General features: G+C 34.0%; 2 protein-coding genes across 2 annotated transcripts; one reads left to right on the plus strand and one right to left on the minus strand.

Moving 5' to 3' along the window:
- Nucleotides 1-5,300: 5,300 nt before the first annotated feature.
- LOC113737195 (protein BOBBER 1) lies at nt 5,301-6,199 on the plus strand. Its single transcript, XM_027264458.2, has one exon. It carries the CDS (start codon nt 5,384-5,386, stop codon nt 6,071-6,073), a length of 690 nt encoding a protein of 229 aa, XP_027120259.1. The 5' UTR covers nt 5,301-5,383; the 3' UTR covers nt 6,074-6,199.
- Nucleotides 6,200-14,492: 8,293 nt separating this feature from the next.
- Nucleotides 14,493-15,994, minus strand: LOC113737268 (F-box/kelch-repeat protein At3g23880-like). The gene has a single exon (XM_027264520.2). It carries the CDS (start codon nt 15,825-15,827, stop codon nt 14,697-14,699), a length of 1,131 nt encoding a protein of 376 aa, XP_027120321.1. The 5' UTR covers nt 15,828-15,994; the 3' UTR covers nt 14,493-14,696.
- Nucleotides 15,995-19,927: the final 3,933 nt, after the last annotated feature.

Below are 19,927 nucleotides of genomic sequence, written 5' to 3' on the forward strand. Positions count from 1 at the left end.
GTTGCATTTGCAGTATCACTTATTCAATGATTCCAATGGCCATCAAATGTTTTAAACTGAAAATTTCTTTTCTGGGGTTCACCTTGGACTTGTTATTGCTTGTTACACATAAAGATTGTGTGTGTGTGTGTTTTAATTATTGTTTTATTTTTAATATAAAGCTTATTGTTTGTTAATCCCTTTATATATTAAAAATAGGCTGATTAGATGAACAATACATAATACATGGTGTGGTACTAATCTTTTAATATGAGCCTCCATGAAATAGGGATTTGCCAAATCTGTTGAATTAAACTGTAAAAACTTCTTCAGCCATTGGGAGGCTTATACAGTTAATCTCAAGAAAAGTCAGGTAACTTCTTCTTTAAACAAAATTAGCCAAATTAGTATTTGTCTTTTCAGTTGAAAAAACCCCTTTTTTTTTTAATAGAATTGAATAAACTTGATAATGTGTTTTGGGTCCAAAATGCAGTCTTAAGCAGCTATTGTAAGTGTTGGCATGGCACAAAAAGCTGGACACAATATAGTTTCCTTTGATATATAAGGATAAAAAAGAAAAAAAATATCTCCTTGAATTTCTTCTAATTAATCAAAATGGATGCTTATCTGAAATAAATAATTCATCATGCTGGGAACATGTCAGACAAAGAATTAATAGCTCGATTAATTGGGAAAAAGGTTGTGATTATAGGATAATTCTGTGGTCCCCTACTTCTTTTTTTTTTTTAATTATGTACTATGGATTTTTTTTTCCCTTTTTGATTGCTTGGGGAACAATATAAATATTAAGGTTCATAACAGTCATTAAGAGTTTAAAACACGAACCACATTCTATAAAGTAGGGTAAATATTGAGAGGCTAGAAGACCTTTTGTTGATAGTTATATGGAAATTTTTTGTTGCATCAAAAATATATTTTTTTTAGTCACCTTTTTTATTTGTGCAAATCGCAATTGTATCTAACACACTTCATTCGAGGAAAAAGCGTGATAAATTTATTTTAATTTTTTTTTTCAAATAATCTTCAATCCAAGGGGACTTAGTGCTAGGGAGTATCAGACAAAGTAATACTAAAACATGGAAAATCCATTTTCTTTTTTGATGGTTATGTATTTACAACTCAAGTTATACAAGCAATAGTAAAAGCAAAAGGTTTTGTAAACAAGTAATTGAAATTGCTCATTACACTCATGTAATGAGCAATATTACATATTGTAACTATAATAAGCAACCAGTTGATTAATCTGCTACATATTGTATTTTGCTACATCCTAAATTCATCATAAAAAAAAGTTGACCAAAAAAAAAAAAAACCATAATGAAAGCTGTGTAGTACTCCAATAGTCAATACCACATTTAATCCCTTTTAATTTTCCTAAAAGATGTTGCAGTAGAAGGGAAGAAAACTCGATTCACAAACTAAAATGACAATATTGGTACCCAATCAGTTTTTTTTTTTTCCCATAATAAGATAAAGAAAGCTATTATAGTACATCTTATATATGGAAAAGCAAGAATTTGCTTTAGAAATTTAAGCAGGTCACTTTCAGCATGTTATTGCCAACTTAATACATGAAATACTACTAAAGTTGATGATCCAACAGACTCTTTCTGTTTTTTCACAAATGAGGAATTGTTGGCTGGCAACAATTTTATGTGCTGCTTAATTTTTCTTGATTGTGGCTAAATCCATACATTCACAATCTAAATTCACACCCTTGTAACCAAGTTGACCAAAAAGCGCATAACATTTATGGGGTTTGGTATAAACTTTTTCAACAAAAAATTAGTTTTTTTTTTTTTTTTGGTGAAAATAGATGGTGCTATGATGCAGTAAAATAATTGAAGTCCCAACCCTAATCTAAATCCACACCCTTATAAATAAGATGAACAAAAAACCTATATCATTTATGGGGTTTGGTACAAACTTTTGCAATAAAAAACTAATCTTTTTTTTGGTTGGTGAAAATGGATAGTGCTATAAGGCTGTAAAGCAATTGAAGTCTTAACCCTTTTTCCAGAAAGATGAATGAACACCTTTTCAAGAAAATAGGCAGTGTATTGGATTGATATGGAAACTACAGATAGGAAAGCAAATGTGTAGTTGTTAATGATCATGCCAGCTTTTCTACTCCTGCCTTGCTTATTTATACAGGTATCTAACTGACTTGACACATCCGCAAAACCAGTTAACAGACTGCTCACTTGCCTAACAACTATAATGCTCGACAACCTAACTATTACAATCAATCAAACAGCTCAATCATTCATCTAATCAACTAGTCCTTCTGATCAAAGGGTCCTAGTGTTCCAATTGAAACATGATAATTTAGACTTAGAAACATCATTATGAATGGTTTTAAAATTTTTGACATTTTTTTCATTCACTTTGATGGCATTTATTTTTATTTTTTCTCTTATTTGGTGGACAGAATATTTTTATCCTTTTCTATCATGTAAGAGGATATCAGAGGTTTTTTTTTTTTAAAAATTGTGTTAAAACATATTTTTACCTTATTGGCATGTTTACATCAAAGTTGACTGAAATATAATTTTAGAAAATATTAGCGGATCAATAATTAGGATGACGGTATCAAACAATTTCAATTAATTAAAATTTGTAATTAATTTGTTAAACATCTCTTGTTGTATGAAAACTATAAGTTTTTGTATTGAAAAAAGTTTGTATCAAACTCCCATGGACTTTGGCCCCATTTGACAAATGAATTTTTTGCGTGCTTGTCTAAAATTTTACTGCAACTTACTATAGAATTTGTAACTTTTTAGGGTAAAAGGGCAAAAAATCCTAGTCCGTGTTGTAACTTTTTAGGATACTTGCCCGTGTTGACTTTTGACCACAAATTAGTCACTAACTAACTAATCAACGCACTCGTGACCATTTCGTCGACTATTACTCTTAATTTACAAAATAATTAGAACCGTGCTTTGACAAAAAAAAAAATATTCATGGTGGACAAATATGCCTTTGCATTTTGACACACATTCTAATTATTTTATAGATTAAGAGCAATAATTGATGAAATGGTTACAGGTGTTCCGGTTAGTTAGTTTAGTGGCTAATTTGTGACAAAAAATTGTTTGATGATCGCGAGTAACAATTTAATGGTCGCCGATATTTTTACCCATGTGTAAAATTTTTTTTCTTTTTCTTTTTCGTTTCCTTTTCTTTTTCATTCTTCCTTTTTCTCCTTTTCTTTCCTCTCATTTTCTTCTCCCACACCCACCATTGATCTTAGTCTCTCCCGACCACTAGCCACCGACACCAAAACCTCAATCGGTGACTAGTGTCAGCAACAGGTGGAGGTTTTTTTTTTTTTTGGGCGTTTTTCTCTCTCTCCCTTTTCTCCTTCCTTCTCCCTCCTCTCCTCTCCTCTCTTCTCCTCCTTCCCTCTCCATTGCCACCTCCTCCCCCTTTTCTCTCTTTCCACCACTCATCTAGGGATAGTAATTTTTGACACGACTTGAAAACTCGATATGAACCTAACACGAAATTAATAAATTTGGGTTGAAACTTTGTGGGTTCGGGTCGAACTTGATGAATCCAAAAAAAAAAAAAAAAGGTCGAATTTAAGTCACCCCAAAGGTTGACCCGATAACCTGTTTACGAAATAAAAATAATTTAATAAATATAAAAGTATTTTATATAACTAAATTAAGTTATTCTTTTTCCCCAAAGGTATTAACCATTTAATTCTAAATGAATTTGTTTAACTTGTGTGAAGTTGGAATTATTATATTTGGACAAATGATATATTACATTATTTTTTATTTTTATAGTATCTTAATTTATTTTAGATCTGGTTTGGGATAAAATACTTTTACAATGTTTTAATTTATTTCAGATTTGGTTTGGGATTGTTTTATGGAAATTTTTATTATTTGATTATGTAATTAGTCTTGTGCGAAATTAGTTTTGTTAGAAACTACAGTGACAAATTAGTGGAAAGGTGGCGGGGGAGAGAGGAGGAGCAGAGGAAAGACAGAGCGAGCAGGAAGAGGAAGAAGAGAAAGAAAGAAAAAAAAAAAAGAGGGGGTCGGTGATGATGTGAATAGAGGTGCTAGCCAGTGTTGGCCGGGGACAAATGAGGGAAGAAGAAAGGAAAGAAGGGGAATTTTTTTGTGTGTTTTTAGGTATTTTGAGGTGTGTATTTTAAAAATTTTGTGCAGTTTTTTGAGGTTACATTAGCTAAAATTGTTATAGGAGAAAAACTTTACAAAAAACTCGGTTGCCAATTTAGATGGTAGGGGTGTGGATTTAGATGGATTTAGTCCTACCTATTTCTCTTTTTCTTCGAATTCGTTCACTAATAATGCTTTTTACTGGGTCTCAAAAGCTTTGTACTCTTAATTTAGAAAAACATGTTATTAAATATTATTCTTTAATTTCATTTTATTAGCTTTTTGAAGTAAATTCAATTATTAGCTAAAATGAACAGGTGACATGATTTTCTTTTTACGTAAATGACTATTGTATCAATGTAATCCTTACTAGCTTAATTTTCCCCCTACCATTTTTTTTTGCTTTTGTTTTTGTTTTTTTCCCCCTCTCTATAAACTTTTGTTGAGTCAAGTTTGAGGCTTTATTTTTTCTCTCACCAATCAACACATGTCTAGTGAATTTTAAATACGATTGCAAATGCAATTTGAGCCACCTTAACGCTAATGGTTTAACTTTAACGCTAATAATGTATACAACTAAACATTTTATTTACAAAGGAGGGTTGGGTTGGATTAGATGGTAAGGAGGAGGAATTATAAATAGGAGATTATAGGTTTAAGACCTTCTACTTCCAAAAAGAAAAAAAAAAACTAAACATTATTTATATGGAAAATAATCTTTCTCTTCTTCCTTCGTCTTAACAAAAATATAAAAAGTAATTCCAGTAAATATCTAAAAATCTTAAAATTAAAATCCCAACAATTATAGGTTGTGATCTAAGCCATTTTCTCAAGAAAAAAATTTAAAAAAAAAAACCAAATAATCAAAGGAAATGCACTTCTGATTCTAAACATTGTTTATATTGAAAATAATTTCTCCCTCCTTACTTCGTCCTAACATAATTATAAAAAGTAAGTTTAGTAAATTTCTAAAAATCTTAAAAATAAAATCCCAATCATTATAGGTTTTGATCTTAGACAAATTTTTGTATTTTTTAGGAAAGAAAGAATTTAAAAAACCAAATTATCGTAGGAAAAGGACTTCTAGAACATTCTCTGGCCAAATCCTCTATGTAATCAATTTTCCTCTCACTCATCTATAAATACAACTCCTTCCTCCCCCTTTGAAATTATCTCCTTCAATCAATTATACTTTTACTACTTCTTCGGGAACCCCTAGTAAATCCTGTCTCCGACATTCACCAATGGCGATTATCTCCGACATCAACGCCGGCGACGACCAACCCCAACAACAGCAGACTTCTCCGGTCGACCAGTCCCAACAGCAGCAGACCCCTCCAGTTAACCAGCCCGAGCCGGAGGAGGAGAAAAAGGGAGAGAACCAAGAGCCTCCCAAGCCGGAGCGTCTAGCTCCAAACAAATCCAACGGGCTCGACATGGAAAACTACACATGGGGCCAATCTCTCCAGGAAGTCACCATTGCCGTCCCCGTTCCTCCGGGAACAAAGTCGCGATTCGTCGTCTGCGATGTGAAGAAGGACCGCATCAAAGTCGGACTGAAAAACTCCCCTCCGATCCTCGACGGCGAGTTCTTTGGCCTTGTCAAAGCCCAGGACTCTATCTGGAGTTTGGAGGATAACGATATCTCGATTTTGCTGACGAAGCAGGACAAAACCAACTGGTGGAAGAGCTTGTTGAAAGGCGGGCCGGAAATCGATACCCAGAAAGTTCAGCCGGAGCCGAGCAAGCTTTCCGATTTGGACATGGAAACGAGATCGGCGGTGGAGAAGATGATGTTTGATCAGCGTCAGAAACAGCTAGGGTTGCCGACCAGCGAGGAAATTCAGAATCAGGAGCTGATGAAGAAGTTTAAGGAGCAATTTCCAAATATGGATTTTTCAGGGTCTAAGATTTTGGGTGGTCGACAGAAATAGAATTTAGTTTTTTTTTTTTAAAAAAATTTAAGCAGTTATTTCTAATGTAGTTTAATTAGGGTCTTATTATCAATTAAACTATAATTATACAGATAGGCTTATGTTAATTTTGCCAAATTTGGTCTATTGTGGTTGGATTTTGTTCTCTTTACACGCAATTTTTACTGCTTTTGATTTGTTTTGTTTATTTTAATTTTTTTGGAATCCTTAAGTTGGATTAATGTGGTGGTTTATCTTGGTTTGATGTTATTATTATTTTTATAGGGTTGTTTGCTTAATTTACCTTGGCCTTGGCAAACTTTTGTTTTAGTTGGCTATGATAAGATCATAATTGAAAATTTGATGCAAATATCAATTTGTGCAATTACATTCGTTTGGTTTGGTAATCCCATTTTACGTGTCTTTTGGTTAACCTTTTTTATTTATTTTTTTGGTAATGGGCTACTAGATATTGTATTTTGTTTTGCAATTTGAAGGTTTGTATTGCTGTAATTTATTACATGGGGTTTCTTTTTACGTCCATGAAGTAAAAGTTGGCTCTGAAGATTCTCAGATGGAGTAGTCTTAATCAGTTCTTTGATGGAGTAGTCCTAATCAGTAAGTCAGTTTGCAGATTAAAGCCTTGTTACTTTTCTGGCCTTCGTTGTTTATGATCATGTAGGGAAAGTACAACTTAGTGGTCAGTCAGTTTGCAGACTAAAGCCTCGTTGAGGTTCTACATTTTATATGTACTCTATAATTTGGGCAATTTGTAAAATCGAGCATCCTTTTCTCCTAATCTTTATTTACCAAAAAATAAAAATAAAAAAACTAAAGTTTGATGTTAAATGTTGCAAATTAAGCCTTAGGTACATGTTAATGTAGTAACAAAATAAGCCATAGTGAACTTTCACTGCAATACCAACAGCTAATTGCACGTTTTTTTTATTTTATTACTAAATTTGCTGAAAATCGTCCAACATGAATACAAAAGTAGGAGAGTACGTTTCACAGGAATTTAACAAAGAGAGATATTTTAATAAAATTATTAACTTCCTCGGGAACACAATTTGCATCAATTAAACAAGGATCATGCATAGGTTGATATCCTACATCGGGGATAGGGGGGATTTGGGATAGGTTTATAAGTCTCCTGCAGGAACTATAAAAGTTACTGGTTTTTGTGATTTTCTACTGGGTTAAGGTTTGTAAAGTTATCAAAAGTCATTTCTTGGTTTTGACAAAAAAAAAAAAAAAAACAAGGATCATGCAAAGCATTGATCCGTAACTCTTCAATGATTGTGCCAATGGTAGAGAGATCATCATTTTACGATTGATAAGTTGGACAATCCTAGATGCATCATCACCTATAAAATTTGGAATCATCAAGGTCTTTGTAAAGTGAAAGCATCTCTTGCAGTGACTACTTCTGTGATAATCCAATCACAAGCATGGTTTTGAATCACTATTGCATGTGAGATTGCTATATCGAAATTGGCTATTCCAACACCATAAACATCCTTCGCATGTGAGATTGCTCCATCAAAATTGACTTTGAATTGATTATACAAAGAAGCCTCCCATTTTATAGGTTTGACAATGGAAAGTTGATCTTGAATGGTTATTATCAGCTTCCTTAAGAACTTTAAGGTACCTGGTTGCAAAGCAAATTAGTGACAGAAGATCTCTTCTGTTACATAAGCTTTGGTTTTTCTATTAGTTCTTTTTTTTTTCTTTTATAAATTTTTGGTTACTTTGAAAATTCATGCTTTGCCCTTGACTGTAATTTGTATGGAAAAAAAAAAAATGCGAGCCATGTATCATTTAGGAAAAGTGGCAAAAAATGATCACAAATTACATATACATATTTGCTTCCAATCTCACGAACTCAAAAACTACTCACCTTCTACCAGATGGGAAATTTGTCTACACGAAACCATCAAGATCCATTCAGTTGCACTAGCTGTGTTTTTCATGAAGAACTTGGGATGCAAGAATTAACCTTTGCACGTGTACAAATTAATCAAATTAACTGTTTCTAATTAACCACATATAAAACCTAAAAGCAAGAAACCGCAAATATGGATGTTTTGCATTTTGGCGTCTCCTTTTGCCAAAGGAGGAGAAAAACTACAGGCAGTGGGAGAATTTTTACTACACTCCCCACAAATTAAAATTTGTATGGCACTCGAGAAAATTCCTAAATCCACAAGAAGCACCACTACTAACTAGGAGAGCGACCAACTTAACTTTAACAAATGACAGATATATCGAAAGAAAACTACAAAAAGTTTGATATATTCATGAAGCAAAAGGGTAAAGGCAACTTCAAAATCTATACAATCAAAGTTAACTTCAATATATATGTATAGAATCAAAGTCCTTGAAGTCTGTTTTCAGTTTTCCTTGGAGTTCACTATACTATACATGAGAAAAGTTTTTCCAATTTGCTCCTTAGATCAATGCTAGCCGATTCTCATGTACGGGTTCACAGGTGTGAGTATTTGGTGTTTGGGTACAGGTTGACATACACAAGGAGATTAATCATGCAAGACAAATTCGAGAAAGAATACAATCACACCATAAAACTTCGAGCTAGAGCGAAAAAATTGAGATGAACGGCTAATTAATTGAAGTAAAATTTAGACAGCATTCTTTAACAGAATAAAAAGATTAATCAGTATTAAGCTTGACAGGGGATATAAAAACGATTTGAATCATCTGTTACACTTTAGGTGTTACCTTCCCTGTTACTAAGCCCACTGGAACCAGAACAACAACTTCATGTATTATCCAATCCAAACCAATATCAAAACTTTCAAAGAAACCATCCGTCAAAAACTCCCAATGTAAAGGATCGTTGACGATAATCTGGTATTTCGACTGGAAATTCGATCTTCCCAACCTCAGCAGCTGACAAATCGTACCAAGCCACAACATGCCTAGGTTTTTCATAAGCTGGCCAATGGACGATACCATTAAGGAAGGTACCTCTCGCTTCCAAGACCATCCATCCGTGCAATGAAAATGTACCCCATCTCTCGTTGTATAAACCTCCATCAGATTTCAATACATGCAATTCTCCAGAACTTGATCATACTACTAGATTGTAAGTACCATTTTTTGCAGTGAAGCTCTTGCAGCCAAACCAATAGAATTCAATTATGCATGGAGGTGCATCCACATTCAGGAACTCCCTAGAGCAAGGATTCCATATAAGCATACGATGTCTTACCTTGTAATCATAACATAATAAGCAAACTAAGCCATCGCAGGAACCCACAATTCTCGGATGCTATGGCGGGTCACCCGGAACTTGTGTAGTTGATATTCTATTCCATCTGCATTCATTTTCACCCCAAAAAGAATTGTAATCACAAAATGCCTTATAATCACAAAAAGCATTGTAATCGATGGTGGCTAGTCGGTTTGTTCGGAGAATCCGGTGATGGGATTTTTCAGGGTCGGCTTTTGATAGCTCCGGCTGCCGAAAGGCCAAACTAGGGTTGGAGATCAGGTCACACCAGCTGCGGCAGACGCACTTGAACCTCAGGATGTTCTTAACATCAAGCCTGAGGAGAATTCTCTCGCATATGTCCGGAGGAATATGCCGCAAGTTCTTCTTTTTCCTCATCAGTGGAGTGATTTTTGGGTCTGGAAGGAAAAGGTGACTTTAAGGTCCGCCGTTGAGTTGACTAAACCCAACTCTTCCCTCAGTTTAATTTTGGGAATTTTTGTGATTTGGTGGGGCAATGATGCAAAAGTCCCATCCCCTTGGGCTTCACATGCCCAAATTAATTTTAGTTATGATATATTTAGCGTATTAGAAAACTTTGACCCTAATCCAATCTATTAGACTTTCATGATGTCGTGCCGTATCATTAACTATTTGTTAACGGGTAGATCCAACTCAACCGGTGTATAACCTGTTATATATTTTATACTATTAAAATAATTTTGATATTATACACTATTTTGCTAAGTCATCCTTTTAACTTACTCTAGAAACACTCTGGCATCTTAATCACTTATTTTAATTCATTTCATTGTGTAATCAATTCACTGTTGCTGTTGTTAAAACATAAAACAAATTTTAGAAATATGTAGTTAATGCAAAATTTAAAGTTTTCAAAAAAAAAAAGAAATAATAGATCAAGTTTTCCAAGTATAATATAAGTTACAAAGTTGGTCTTGTTCGGATTGCTATTCTTTGTTGAAAATTTCTCCATTTTTTGTGAAGAGTTATTCTACACAATAAATTTTTTTCCAAAAACTCTTTCGAAAATGTGATCCAATCACTATTTTAGAACCACGATTAAATAGCTTCATATTTGATAAGATATAAAACTTGTGAGTTTTAAAACTTCCAATAGAAATATTCAAACCAAATTTGATAGTTCTTAGTTTTTATTAAATATTTAAAATGGTCTTTGTAGTACTGTTTAATTAATATCATAAAAGAAGCACTTTATCAGGTTAGCGTGCCAACTTATGGGTTGATCCAACCCAATCCACTTACATTCGCGTCACTAACAAGTTAACCCAATAATGATCTACCGAAGTTTGGGCTGTGTTGATAGCTATTAATTTTGGATCGTACTTCAGTCGTGTTATCGTGTCATACCAGTAAAAGGAAGAGGAATAACAGGCTTGGGATTGCTTAAAGAGAGCTGTATTAGGAGAAAAAAAATGTTGGCAGTAAAGAAGATATGAGAGTGGTGGGAAAGGGAAGATAAACGAAGCTAAGTTTGTTTTACCATAGAAGGGACTTTGCGGAAGCTAGTCTCGTTTTTGGCGGGTAATAACCCGTTTACTTGAAAGCTACCATGTGGTTGAGATCTGTCCGTAGCTACAAGGAAAATTACGGCTGCGATCTCAATATTCGGGTTTAAATGGAATTATATTCAATATTCGGGTGTGACTGGGAGTTATTTGGGAACTTGTTAATGTGAATCCGGTTGCTGTTCAAACTATTCAAAGATTGAGAAAATGATCAAGTGACAGTTCCAGTTGGTCTTCTTGTGAATACTCATGCTCAAAGTCTAACTTCAAGTGTTAATTCAAGCCCTATTTCGTTTGCTCAAAGATTATTCCGCTGCTCAAATTTAGATATCTTTGGTATATATATATATATATTGTACAAAATAACCCACTTAATTCTTTAAAGTGATTATTCTATTAATTTTTGCCGTAAAGATAAACATAACTTTTTCGTGTAACCCCATTTTGAATAAATAATTCTATCATTTCACACCCAAAATTTTTATGTCCAAATCGATTAAAATATTTTATAACTTTAAAAAAATCCCCTGAAAATAATTTTTGATATGGGGTTCGTATCCGGAAAATCATTTCAGAACTAATCTCTGCTTGTGTTTAGTGTTGTGTTAGTTATAGGGCCTAACATGTTTTTTTTTTCTTTTATTCTTTTTGTGTGGATATGTGCCTAAAATGTTAGTTTTCTTCCTAAAATTTTGAATTTATTTTTTCAGGAAAAAATTGTGTCAACCGATTTTATTCAAGATGGGGAAAATCAATTATTTAGGTTTTCGAGATTATTCTTTAACCAGTATGGGTTTTGTCCTCAAACTCTTTCATTAGTTGATTTAGTCCTTTTAGCAAGGTTCAGTAAACTAGATCTTTTTCCAACAACAGTAGTTTGGCATCTTTGAAAAGCGCCCGCCTTGAATCAACCATCCTCTCCATTTATTCAATCAATGACTTACATCTTTTTTCTTTTTTTTTTTTTTTGTCAATTGTCAATTGTCACCATTTATACTACTTCTATTCCTACTCCTACTCTTGCCTGTTCTATGGGAAGATCCAATTGAATTAAAAAGGGAACTGTCAGAAATTGAACCACCATCGGACTAAACATTACACTATACACCCATATGAACTTGAGGAACCCACATTGTGATAAAGCGATTGGAGGTAAGGTTTGAATCCTTAACTATCTACTCTATTAAGACTTTAAGTCATTGGTGGCCAACAGTGTTCAATGACTCAATCAGATTAAATGAAAAAGTAGTATAATTATGGAATTTGCTGTAAATATAATCAATCATTGGTCCAGGGAATCCATACCATGGATGAGTTGTGTGACGGTACTACGGAGAGAAAACCATATGTGCATACAAAAAAAAAAAAAGTTACGTACTTTTTTTCATTAATTTTGCGTGCACATGTGGTTTTCCCTCTACCTTTGATATATCCAACAATTGATCCAAGAGAGTAACTTTAATGTAGAGCATCCTTGAAGCACAATTAATATTATCAAGAGTATGTTTCAGCACTGCTTTGGTAGGCCAGTTGACATTAAGAAGGTTAAAGAAATCAAGAGGGACGACAAGACGATATGCATAAAGAATCTACAACACACAACAAGCTTTGCATTGGACGTAATTAAAAGTGAGGAAAAAAATTTTGAAAAAAGGTGAGGAACAAATAGAAACTCGGTAATTTAAAAAGAAAGCTTTTTCTAAAAAAATTAGAAAATTTTTTTACTAGTAGGGAAGAGGTAGGATTTAAGAAATGTGGAAGGAGCAACGAAAATAGAACCCAAGATTCCTAATTTCTGGACCCTAAACCTTATTCTTATCTATTAGACCAAGGTTCCATCGGCAAATAAAGCGAAGGAATCAGTACATCATGGCAGTACAAGTCTCAGTAAATGGTCGAATTTGCTCAAGTTTTCTAGAGTTCTAGAGGTATCACTTCCAAGAAAAAGATTTTTGAATAAACTATCCTCGAAGAACCATAATAACAACTTCTAATAAAAGCCAAACTAATACGAAATATATAAGAACATCACAATTGGAAAAGAGTGAAATTTGGTATCGCCTACTTTACAGGTAATTTTCCATTGTCTTGTGGCCTGGATGCTTCTTGTCTGCTATTTCTTGGTGAAATCAGGCTCTCCACATGTGTAATCGCACCAGACTTTTCATTATTGCTGTGAGTTTGAGTTGTCTTTGCTTTCCGCACATCTGAATCATACCTTACCAACGTTCTTCCATCAACATCCAAAATTAATTCTCCTTTCTTCAAATACCCCTGCGGCCTCAATAGTATGCATCTAGAGGTGATAGTTGATTGTTGATTCAAGTAGTAGTAAAGATATATTTCTTGTGCTTTCTTGATTTTTGCCTCAAGTGTGGCAAAGACATATATTGCAATGTAAATTTCGGATTAGGAGAGAAAAGATGATTTGGAAAAACAGAAAACCTGGTAGAATTTCTGGAGCATGTCACATAAACTGGTGAAACAGAATTTGCTGTGAAGTGTACCAAACTCTGGTAGAATCTTAATTGTCCGCAAGAAAGTGATAACAAAAATGTCATTAGGCCTGCCTTAGCTAAATTAGTTCCTACATCCACTTTGATCATCATTATGGCATGGAAATAACTAATCTATACTATTTGTTGGTGAGCAAAAGCTCTCAACATTAGCAATGGATCAAACATTTGACAATCATCGTGAGTTTAGACAACTTTGTATCTTCCTGCCAAAATTGAACCTTGCTAATGCTGTCGACATCCAACATCAACCTACAAAACTGGAAAAAAGAAAAGGAAAGAAAATTCACCATCAGTTCTCTAAGTTTAAACATTGGCATGAAACTCTTCTAATTTTGTCAACTTATAAGCCTAGGATTCTCCAAGTCCCATCCCATATTCTTTTGTGATCCATACCTCAAAGGCATCCTCGGAAACTCATGAAGCATTAGGTGCAGGAGTATTCCAATTATCCCCGTTGAAAAATTATGCTATAATATGTACCATTTATATTGCAGCATTGTTCTTCAGATGTTGGCCAACGAACACTTCGACCAGAAATCTAGCCCTCCTTTCAACTGCTTCCATTATGTTCACAGGGTTATGAGTCCTTCTCCAATCATATAAACCTCCATTGAACTAGAAAGGCCTGTTGGCTGCTACAAGTTCATGAATTGGACGTGCCATCGCAACTAAACCAATGGAACTCGGTACCAAGTAAAAATAAAAGGAATGGATCCAAAGCATGTTTCTTGAGTCCATATGAATGTATTTTCCATTATTACTTGATAAATTCGCATAAGCACATTAAACCATGTTAAGAACCCACAAGTTTCACATAGTTACTGTCTATTGACAAAAAGGGCTATTAAAAAAAAAAGATGTTTCCTTCTGTTGTGACTTCTGCTTCGTGAAAAAAAAATAATGAGTGTAAAAAAACTGCATTTTCTTCATAATTAATTGTGAGCCAAAGATTATTATCAAAATTAGCAGTATACAGACAATGTTATGAGTCAGTTGAATATTGCCATATAGATTGTGGAGAACTTGTCAACTATAACGATAACTTAAATTCTGATACTTGGAGGGAACGATATTGAGAAAGATTAGCAGAAAACTAAATAGAATTTTTGCTGCGTTTCCAAAGGATACAGAAGACACAGTGACTCCAAAAGTGTTTAAGAACAGCTGCTTCATCAAAAGGGTGAAAAAACTGAAGTGTAATTGAAGAACCAAAACAACAATTTGAAAGTCTAAACCAGTGAAATATTATCAAATAAGGTATGAGGTTGCCTGTTGTACAAGTTGATGCCCTCTCCATGATCCAAATTACGGCATTCATTCCTGGCTAGTTGAACACTTGCGCTTTAGGTGAAACCAAGCTCTCCGCATATGACTTGTGCTTTAGGTGAAATCAAGCTCTCCACATATGTGATTGCATCTGAGTTTTCGCCATTGTGTTTTTTAAGAACTTCAGCAGCCTTCTCTTTAAAACTATACCTTACATATGTTTTGACGTGCGCGTTGTCATCAACATCCGCGATTAGTTCTCCATTCTTCAAAAACGCTAGCGGCCTAATTGAAAAAGCTTCCAATCCCTCTAATGTCATCGACATTGTCCAAGATTCTTTCACCCCATATTCTTTCATCATCCATACCTCAAATCTATCCCACCAGTATCTTTTATGGGGGCTAAAATTAAAAATTGCACATAGGCATTTCTCAAAAACCCCGATTGTGAAGCCATTATTTCGATGTAACATGTTGGGCACCGGTATTGTCCCAAACTTTTCCTGTGACAAATCAAACGTAACCACAACATGACTAAACCAGGAACTAGATGATGGCCAATGAACAATTTCATTCAGATGGGTACCCCTTGGATCGGAAAAAGATCTTATTTCACTCCCAAATTTTGTTTCAATCCCTCTCCATTTGTAAATTCCACCTCCACATGAGTACAGTATACGGATTATAGGAAGGTCCTCTGAAGAATATATTTGGGTACGAAGGCCTATAACAAGTTTGTAGGCACCAATAATATTGCTATCGCGGCCGAACCAACAGAATTCAGGATCAACAAGGCCAAAAGGGCTAGGTATAGTCAATAATTCTTTCGTAGAAGGATTCCATATCAATATATCCTTGCTATTAAAAAAAAGTGAGGGTGCAGAAAAATTCAGTAAGCATATTAAGCCATCGCAAGAACCCAAGATCCTTAAGTAATGGGATGAAAATTGGGGAGGAAGAGGAATCCGTTTACTTATTCTATGGCCACCACATTCATTAAATTCGACGGTGGCCAGCGGAAACGTTTGCAGAATCCGATGATGCTTTTCCTCGTGGTCGGCTATTGATAGCTCTAGTTGTCGCTCCGCAAAACGAGAACTGGAGATTAGATCATTCCAGCAACTGCAGACGCACTTGAATCTCAAGAGAGCTTTCACGTCAAGCCTGAGGAGAATTTGCTCGTGTAGCTCTAGCGGAAGATCATGCATTTTTTTTTCCTGTTATGTGTTTCTTCTTCACTCTGAAGACGATAGGTTTAGTTATATTGGGCTTTTTATTTTTGTGCCCTAAAGTATACTAATCAAAGGAGTAGGTTTGATTAAAAAGTTATCAGATTAGTACCAACCCCTTGAATCGCATAAATAGAGATGGCAACGGGGGCGGGCAACCGCGGGCACTCACCCCGCGGGGGTTGGGGCGGGGGGCGGGGGTATACTCTCCCGCCCCACCCCCTGCCCCACCGCCCGTTTGAAAAAATATATATATGTACATAATTATATATATAATGATATTATTAATTATACTACTAATTATACATGTCTATTAATAAAAATTATTAAATATTTACACTAAATTTATTAATATATTTATATTAAATCCTAACTACACTTATTACAATAACACTTTTTTTAAAAAAAAATATAATAATAATTTAGTGATTGTATTTGTATCAAAAGTGAAAATTTGATTACTTTAGTTATATTTGTTTTATCATATTAGATTGTATTCAAATAACCTTTGTTTAATTATTTTTATGAGTTTCAATTGTAAAGTTACAATGAATAATAATTTAGTGATGTGCTGATATTTTAGTACTTGATTATTTGCTCAAATTTAATTATAATGAAATTATATAATAAAATTTTTTTAACTAGACGAGTGCCCCCGCGGGGGAAGCGGGGCGGGGGAAGCCGGGAGCGAGGGACGGGGCGGGGGCGGGGGGAATTAAAATGCAACGGGGCAGGGGTTGGGGGAGGTGTCTCCCGCCCCATTGCCATCCCTACGCATAAACTCTCACGGAAAAAAAAATTTTTTTTGGTCATTTTGACTTGTGAGAAAAAGAGGAGGACCCACCCGAATGATAGGTATCAAGTACTAATTCTCGTTCTAGGCAGTTTCCAAAATAATAATAAAAGAATGACAAATACAAATTCTGTCAAAGTTGAATGTTAAGAAAAAATAATCAATTAGAAAATAATTGATTAAATATTAATACCTAAAGATGAATAATATAATAGATAGAATTTCTAAAGAAAAAATAGCTTTAGAACTTGCTTTATAGGTAATGGAATCTGGAGTTCTTTAGTTGAAAACAAGAATCTTTAATACAATAACATTTGAAGTTGTATTTGTTACAAAGACAATTTGACCTTTTTATGTTGATTATATTTTCCTTTTTGTAATCTACTTCTATTTCAATTGAACCGAGTGGACCTGCTTCTCTATGGTAACTCTTAATTCTACTTTTTGAGAACAAAATGTTATTTTTTTTTATCAGACGGCAACAAAATGTTAATTGGTAGGGTAGAAATATAAAATATGACTCACCTATCCACACGTACTATTTCACTGTATTCTTCCCCTTTTGAAGCTGTTTGCATGGATTCTAATCTTTTCTCTTTTTCCTTTCAAAAATAAAAACCATTTCCAACATCAGGAGATGAAGTTTCACAGGTGTGAATTATGTAGAATAATAATATACTAGTGAGCATAAGCAAGGAAGAGTAGATCTTGACATTTGTAATTGAAGTTCTATTACTACCTTAAAATCCTTAATCTCACAGAATCTACAAGTGTACAACTGAAAACAAGTGCATATATCAAAAAAGGAAAAAAAAATATTAGGCTGGCTGGTATCATATATACTTTGATGGGGTTGATTCCTGGCTATTTGAACACTAACTGCCTTAGGTGAAATCAAGCTCTCCACATATGTAATCGTATCTGAGTATTCGGCATTGCGTTTTTTAGCAACTTCTGCAGACTTCTCCTTAAAATTATACCTTACATAGTTTTGATTAACATCCACAATTAGTTGGCCATTCTTCAAAAATCCTAGTGCCCTTAAAAAACTTGAATTGGCTTCAAATCCTTCTAATGTCATCCATATTGTCCAAGATTCTTCAACCCCATACTCTTTCATCATCCATATCTCAAATTTCTCACCAGTCCTAAAAGTTGCATATAAGCATCATCCAAAAGCAACCGTCGTAAAGCACATTGAGCGCCAGTATCTTCTCAGTTTTGTCCTGTCATAAATCATATCCTAGATGCTTCTTCTCGTGGTTGGCTGTTGATAGCACCAGTCGTGGACAGGCGAAACGAGAACTGGAGATTGGATCATTCCAGCAACTGCAGAGTGCAGATGCACTTGAATCTCAAGAGATCCTTCAATTCAAGCCTGAGGAGAATTTCCTCATGTATGTCTAGCGGAAGATGCATTTTGTTGGGGTTATCTTTTCATGAGTTAGGATTCTCTCCATTAGATTTCTATCCATTCATTTATATCCAACTTTGTGTAATGTTGTAAAATTATGTGATTGTGTCATTATTTTTCTTTTGATCTCTAGATCAGCATACTAAAAATATATATTTTTAAGAATATTTTGACATTTAATTTTCATGAAATATTTGAATGGTGAAAAATAAGTCAAAATTATGACAAAATTTGTAATGATTAATCAGAGGGCAAAACATGGTCAACTTCGTGTGAAGTTTTATGTATAACTAACATTGAGTAATGAAATATATTATGGACGGTGTTGATTTTTAAAAATAATTTTAAATTAATTTTTTTGGAGTGTAATGGGGAGAAGTTTTCTCCAATGCAATGATGAGGAGTCTAGTCCATTTATTTTTTCTTTTATCACTTTGAAAACTATTGGGATTAGATAGTGGGGAGTTCTGCAATACCTTTTGAGTATTGTACCAATATAATTAAATTCATCGTTAGATATAGAATAAGAGTTATCAATCGTTAGATTATTTCAAGAATTTAAATCACTGACTAATGTAACAAGATATACGTCGATTAAAATCATGAGTACTATATTTAAAAAGGAATGTAGTAGTTTCCGTAGTTATGTATATACTTATCCCTTGTTATTATTATTGAGCTTCATATATTTTGTGCCCTAAGTGCACAGAAGATGTGCAGCCTATTTCTTGTTATTTTTCTTCTCTTTTAAGGCAATGGGGGCCTTGGGATCGGTTATATGCTTCTTTTCTTTATTGTTATTGGGCTTTGTATATTCTTTGCCCTAGGTTCACTAATCATAGAGGAGGCCTCACTTAGGCATAAAAGCTTTGAAATTAGTATTCCTCGAATCTTATAAACCCATACATTATCAATAAAATGTAAACCTATATATTATCAATAAAATGTTATCGTTTTGGGGGGAAAAAAAAAGAATCTTATAAAACTTTGGGTAAATTACATTTGTCTTCCTTTTGTTTTGGCTAAACTACAACTACACCCCCTCGGGTTTAAAATGTTATAGTCACAATCCTTGGACCAAAGAATTGTACGATGGTCTGAAAATAGCCCCAAATCTTACCTTTTCAAATAATAATAATAATAATAATAATAATAATAATAATAATAATAATAAACAAATACTAAATTTAAAAAATCATGATGGGTTTAATTTCAGATGCCAAGAGGTCATGATCTATATCCACTATCACGCTTCGGAAGCTGCAGGCAAGAAGCCATGATCAGGCAAGGTGAGGCAAAGAGATCTTCTACTCTTTCAAGTGATTTTCATCATATCATTTTCAAACGATTGATGTTCTTGGAACTGAACTGTACCCAAGTATCTGCCAAACTCTCTGAATTGAATGCTAGTATATATATGCAACTCCATCCTACATGTACACACGCAACTTAGTTTTCCCTTGCAATAAAATACAGCCACAAAATATATCTTTTTCTAGCTTGTACTAGCTGCTAATACTTTGTATACAAATCATTCAGGGCTTCCATACATGAATATATTATCAAACAAATTGATAAGTGATAACATGGCTTGAAACAAAAAAGTCATACTACTAGAAAACTTCTGTTTTAAACGTTTCCCCGTAATAAAATATCTAGCTCAGAAAAAGTGAAGAACTATTAGGAGTCATCGATCGTCATCAAATCTTTGGAGGCAGGTCTTGACTTACTTATTCTAGGTCCGGATTTTGGAACCTCTTTTTTTGAATGAAAGATTATTCAATTCCACAACAAAAGAAAGGCAGCCTATATAAAACCTCTTCACACCATATATTTGATCTTCCTTGTCGATTCCCACTATATACCCTACAA

The sequence above is a fragment of the Coffea arabica genome, chromosome 3e, assembly GCF_036785885.1.
Source record: "Coffea arabica cultivar ET-39 chromosome 3e, Coffea Arabica ET-39 HiFi, whole genome shotgun sequence".
NCBI lineage: Eukaryota > Viridiplantae > Streptophyta > Magnoliopsida > Gentianales > Rubiaceae > Coffea > Coffea arabica.